This window comes from Capsicum annuum, unplaced genomic scaffold (assembly GCF_002878395.1).
Source record: "Capsicum annuum cultivar UCD-10X-F1 unplaced genomic scaffold, UCD10Xv1.1 ctg42772, whole genome shotgun sequence".
Taxonomy (NCBI): Eukaryota; Viridiplantae; Streptophyta; class Magnoliopsida; order Solanales; family Solanaceae; genus Capsicum; species Capsicum annuum.
In genome coordinates, this window is record NW_025850194.1 from 1 (window position 1) to 5,842 (window position 5,842).

Genomic DNA, 5,842 nt, shown 5'->3' on the forward strand with positions numbered 1-5,842 from the left:
TAAGAAAAATTTGTTATTGCAAAATTCAATTTTCTAGAAAATAGGACCAATTTGCCGTCATGTACGGATTTTCCCAAAAAAATTTACGTTTCTGATTTGATTTTGGATTCAATTTTTGGGCGCTAAACCTACTTTTCATTTGAATTTTTAGCAAATGGTTATTTTGTGAAGCCAAATCTTCTTTTCATTTGAGAGATGTTCTTTTGGATCTTCTGGTTACTGTATCCTTTCTTTTGATTTGGATAATCTCCAAATTCTTCCTTTTATCTCCTCTCTTATTTTTCCCATTACTCTAAAGATGAGGTTCGTCGTACCTATAGACTCAACCTTCAGAAATAAACGATTGAAATTAGAAGAACGTCAAGAAATTGCAAAGTTTCTTTTGAGAGAAAGTAAGGAAGGAAGTCTTAAATACGGATCTATAACACAAGTTGCGATGTTGTTCAAGAAATCAATAAGAACTATTCAGCGCAATTGGAAACAATGTCAATCATCAGTTGATAATGGTATGTCGTCGTCAGATGTGTCTTTAAGACATACAGGTAAAGTTGGAACAAAATGGATTGGAGTCGACATTAATCAAGTCAGACAAATTCCACTTTGTCGTCGAACAAATATTCGATCTCTGGCTTTTGCGATGAACATGGAAAAATCAACCATCTTTCGACGTGTGAAAGATGAAACTCTTCAGCCACATTCTAATTCCATCAAGACTCAGTTAACCGAAGGAAACAAAAAGGTACGACTTCAATACTGCCTCTCAATGATTGATCAGAATACAATCTACATAAATTCCATGTTTATGAATATGTTTAATTATGTTCATATCGACGAAAAGTGGTTTTTTTTGTCCAAAGGTTATGTTTATGGCTGCTGTAGCACGTCCTCGATTTGATGAATATGGAATTGAGTTGTTTTCTGGAAAAATAGGTATTTTTTCGTTTGTAGTTAAGGAACCAGCTAAGCGGATTAGCAAAATTCGAACAGCAGGAACTATGGAAACAAAGCCCATTCAGTCAGTAACTAAAGATATCACTAGAGCTTGCTTGATAGAGAAAGTTCTTCCTGCTATTAGAGCAAAATGGCCAGCTTCCGATTCAAATAATCCTATCTTTTTACAACAAGATAATGCAAGGCCACATATTGGTAACAATGATTTGGAATTTATTAAAGCTGCCCGACAAGATGGATTTAACATTAGATTGTGTTTTCAACCATCGAACAGTCCAGATTTAAATGTTTTAGTTCTTGGTTTTTTTAGAGCAATCCAAAGTCTTCAATATCAAAAGGCCCCTAAAAATGTTGATGAATTAGTGGAAGCAGTGGAAAGATCCTTCGATGAAATGAAAGAGAAACAACTCAATCATGTATTTCTTACTTTACAATCTGGTATGATTGAGGTGATGAAAGATAGTGGCGGCAATAATTACAAAGTGCCTCATTTGAACAAAAATGGACTATGAAGAGAAGAAAACCTTCCTCTCCAACTTCATTGTGATATTGATATCGTCAATAAAGATTTGGCTCTACTTCAACAATGATATGGGTTATTATCATGGTAAAGCTCTTTATTTTGAAGTTGGAATGGTGTTTTTTCAAGTAGTATATAGAAGTACTGTACTACTTTTGTGTATAGGCGTAGTGATCATCATGTAACTTTTACAATGATGTTTTGTCAAATATGTTAGGAGTACTTTTTTTGTGTACAGACATGGTGATCATAATGTATTTTTTGTACTCATGAATAACTCCACTTACAATGATATAAGTCCCACCAGCTTATATATACTTACACGTCTTTTTCTAGCTTTATTGTTGTTTTATGCTTCTATTTGTTTCTTACTTTCTTATCACATAATAGAGGGCTGCATAAATGGAAGGAAGGAGAAAAGGGAAGTGGGAGTCATACCGTCACATTTGTATGAATTTTTTTTTTAAACAAGGAAGTATATTTCAAGAATAATTAATTGAATTTTAAAGAGTTTGTGCAGACCAAATATATTTGGACAGCATGGGGATGTCAATTGTTCAGGGGAACTAAATGAAAATAGTTGAAATCAATGTCGCGATTATGAGAGACCTTGGTTTATGCCAAAGGATGTGGTACAGTTTCTCAAATAAAGGCGGCACCCTCAGCTATTATGCAAAGAGCAGTAGCTACGCTCCATAAAGACAACATATTGGGCATGGTAACATTTTGTCAGGCCGCTCTAAGCTAATGGTGTCTATTACAATTCTTCTCTCGTGATGATTAAGATTGGTAATCACGATCCCGAGAAGATTCATGTTTTTTGTTTCTTCGAGTGACCTTTGTCTATTGAACGATGACTCCTTTCCTTATACTTTTTCTTGTCCCGTTCAAAGTTGTCTCGCTCCCTTTCCCTATCAGATATCCTACCACTATCACGTTCATGAGACTTTAGTCTTCCTTGATCCTTACTCTTGATAAAATTTATTGTCCGACATTTATTTTTCTTTCATGTCATTGATTTGTTTTTTCTATTTATACTTTACTGTTTATGGCCGTTGACTGGTGTACACTGTATTTGAAAGTTTGCATCTGAAGTTTTCTTGGTATTGATATCCTCACTTTAGGATGTTATTCATTGAGACAATGGTAACTTCCGTGTTATGTTTGTTAAATTTGGTGTTCCGTGACTCACTCTGTTGTCGAGTGACTGAACATTTAATCATAAGCTGACAGTCTGATGATCTGTGTTTATGTTGAAATATCACAGAACATGGGCTAGCCTATGTACTTCTGGTGAAGAGACAGCTGAGAAAGGAGAAACGTAAGGTTGTGAATGGTGGGAAAGCAAATAGGAGTGTATTGTGCCTTTTAAAAAATTGTGCCTTTTAAAAAATTCCAAATAGGAAAAGACAACATTTATTTTGGGACGGACAAAAAAGGAAATGGCGACACATAATTTGGGACGGAGGGAGTAGTATTTTTATTTGGTTCTAAGGATATTATGTGCCTCAGCAGAGAAGTAAAGTTCTTCTCTCCTCTCTTTCTCTTACGTATCTAGTTCTATATCTTAACCCTTAATTTTACGATGTAAGGGCAGAACGCATGTCAAAAGTTATTTAATTTCGCTATTATGAGTATTTTGGGGGTGTTGGAGACTTAATTAAAAAGTATTGATACTATGTAATATTGATTGGTAATATTTATGGCTATTAACATTCTAAAATTAAATTATAAAATATTATTTTTTTAAAATGGGCTGGCCAGTAAGGCCCGCAACCCACAGAGTAATAGTGTGGGCTTGATATTTTTTTTTTCATCATTTTGATAGGCTAGCCCAACCTGATCCGTCAAACTCAAAGCCCGTGTGGGCTAGCTCAGATGGGCTGAGCCAACCGGTATTGACATCTCTACAAAAAACTCTACATTATTGATACTCATAGGAGATTTTGGAATCTTGAAGAATGCACAGAGGCGAATTTAGGATTTCAAAACACGGATGTATTAATGTGAAATTCATCAAGATGACCTACATTATGCATATTATACTAGACAATGAGCCCAGAAATGGGGACAAAACAAGAACAAATTCCATGAAAATGTGCACCAAGATCATAAATAACTTACACACCAGGATTATCTAGGCTTAAGGGTACCCCCCACCCCCACCCCCACGCAAAACTTTCATCGTCACCCTGTTAGATGAGGCTAACTTATAGAAAGATAGACATTGCTTCAGTTCATACAACCTTTCGATAGGTGCTTGTTAGATCTTATCAAGATTTTCTGCTACGATGATAGGATTTGCTTTTCCTATTGCATTCTGACCAGCATTCCTATAATCAAACGGGCAGTTGTGTTTGTCTGAATAATGATGAACTGCGCAGAAAAGATCACCACATTTGAAACTGAACCCCGTTAATCCCACATGCTTACGACAAGCTGTGCACTTTTTTAAACCCTCTTTTGACTTTACTTGAGAAATCTGAGAGGCTAAATCTGCAGATGCAACTGCGGCACCTGCAAGAGCATGTTCTGATTCATCGCTGCTTGAGCTTCTGTGTAAAACGTCTTTGCTGGATGCAGCTGCAAGCTTTGCATGTTCCTGCTTCAGTAGTATAATGTCCTTTTGACACTTGGAACACATATTCATCGTAGCTGCACTACCGAAAAAATCACAGTCATTGATGCAGAGGACGGGGTCTTCTGGAGCTCAACAACCTGTCTCTTTAGATGACTCCATTTCTGTAGTTAACAAGTCAAGTTCAACACCAAAAGTGTCACGCCTCAAATCCTATTGGGGCGGACTGGCACCCATAACCGAGGAGGCCCGGGAGAACCAGCTCATCACCTTATACTTTCCATGCATACCTCTATGACAACCCAAAATTCGGACAACATCATATCGCATATAAAAGGAAATAATCACCTGTATAAGCATGAGCACACATATATATGTATATACAATACTTGGCAATTGGAGCCATCACGTCTATTAACAAAACACCACCTTGACTGTACATTAGGTCTACAAAGCCTCTAGATAATACACTGAGTTTAACTAAGGTCGAGACACACCCCGCCATATAAGTAACTTCTATACAATACCAAAAGTGACTAGATATGACACGAAAATCCCCGAAGCAAACTGGAGCTTACCAAAAGCAGCTGCATATCCTAACTCCTACTTGTGTGGTGTATGAGCTCAGGTACCTATGCCTGCAGCATGAAATGCAGGTCCCCCATGGGGGACGTCAGTACAAAATATGTATTTAGTATGGAAAGCTTTAGATAATCACATATGATATAGGAGCTCAATAAAAATTAGAAAAAAGTGAATAAATCATAATAGAAGTTGACCACACTTACTAGAACTTGTGACAACCTGTACATTGTATTTAGTCAATCACTTTACCTTCATTCTTATCATCTTTGTAATCATTACTGTACTGTACTGTGACCATTAGGCTGCCTCCAGTACATTTCAACTGTGATCGACCCATGATAGGCTTATGCCCTTGGGATACCACCCATAAACACATAAATAGGGATCAACCCATGATAGGCTTATGTCCCTGGGATACCACCCGATAAGAGAGAACTTCCATCACTTAATTCAATTAATTTTTGAGATTGTTATTTTGGTCGCCACCGTATTTTTGATACTTTGAAACAATGATACATCAATAAGAGACATAGAAATAGCCATCAATGCAATAACGATGAAGTAAGAACTCATTGGCACATCAATGAAGTGTTTTGGAGTCATCAATGCTATAACAATGAAGTAGTAACTTATTAGTAAATCAATGAAACGTTTTGGAGTCATTAATAGCACATGGATCTTGTTTGAGTAACCGGACACCTTCTGACATTCATTAGTGCAATAAACATGTAAGATTTGGAAAACAAGTAAGTATTGGAATGTCTTGACATCTTGTAGGGTGGAAACAAGTTCATTGGTAACGTAGGACATCATACAAAACCATTATGGATCACATGTTATTGAATAACTTTGGAAACTTTCTTAATAGAACAATTGTTCACTTTTATGCCAAAGATATGGTATAGAGTATGCTTTACATACTTGATTATCAACCTTCAATATTAGTCCCAAATGGACTTCCCATCTTTTCGGATTACTTATCTACAATGAACATATATAGCAATCTAGTATTAGCAACCAAACATCCCAATTCAATTATTTGAATTCACCAAACTAGTGGTTAAGTAGTAAGCCTTAATTACACCATAAAGGGTGTCACTTTAACCCTCTTATACTCCAATTACATTCACATGCCATGCATATTCATACAACATCCTCCAATATCAAGTTTGGATTCATTTATCCTTCTAACCAATCCATTAAACCAA

The 5,842-nt window shown here is 36.2% G+C and overlaps 1 protein-coding gene and 1 pseudogene across 1 annotated transcript; one reads left to right on the top strand and one right to left on the bottom strand.

Annotated features, from left to right (window-relative positions):
* Positions 1–298: 298 nt before the first annotated feature.
* LOC124891977 lies at positions 299–1,463 on the top strand. Its single transcript, XM_047403482.1, has 2 exons — positions 299–739; positions 858–1,463. The coding sequence occupies exons 1-2, from the start codon at positions 299–301 to the stop codon at positions 1,461–1,463; spliced, it is 1,047 nt and encodes a 348-aa protein (XP_047259438.1).
* Positions 1,464–3,734: 2,271 nt separating this feature from the next.
* Positions 3,735–4,211, bottom strand: LOC124891976 (annotated as a pseudogene).
* Between the last annotated feature and the right edge of the window lie 1,631 nt (positions 4,212–5,842).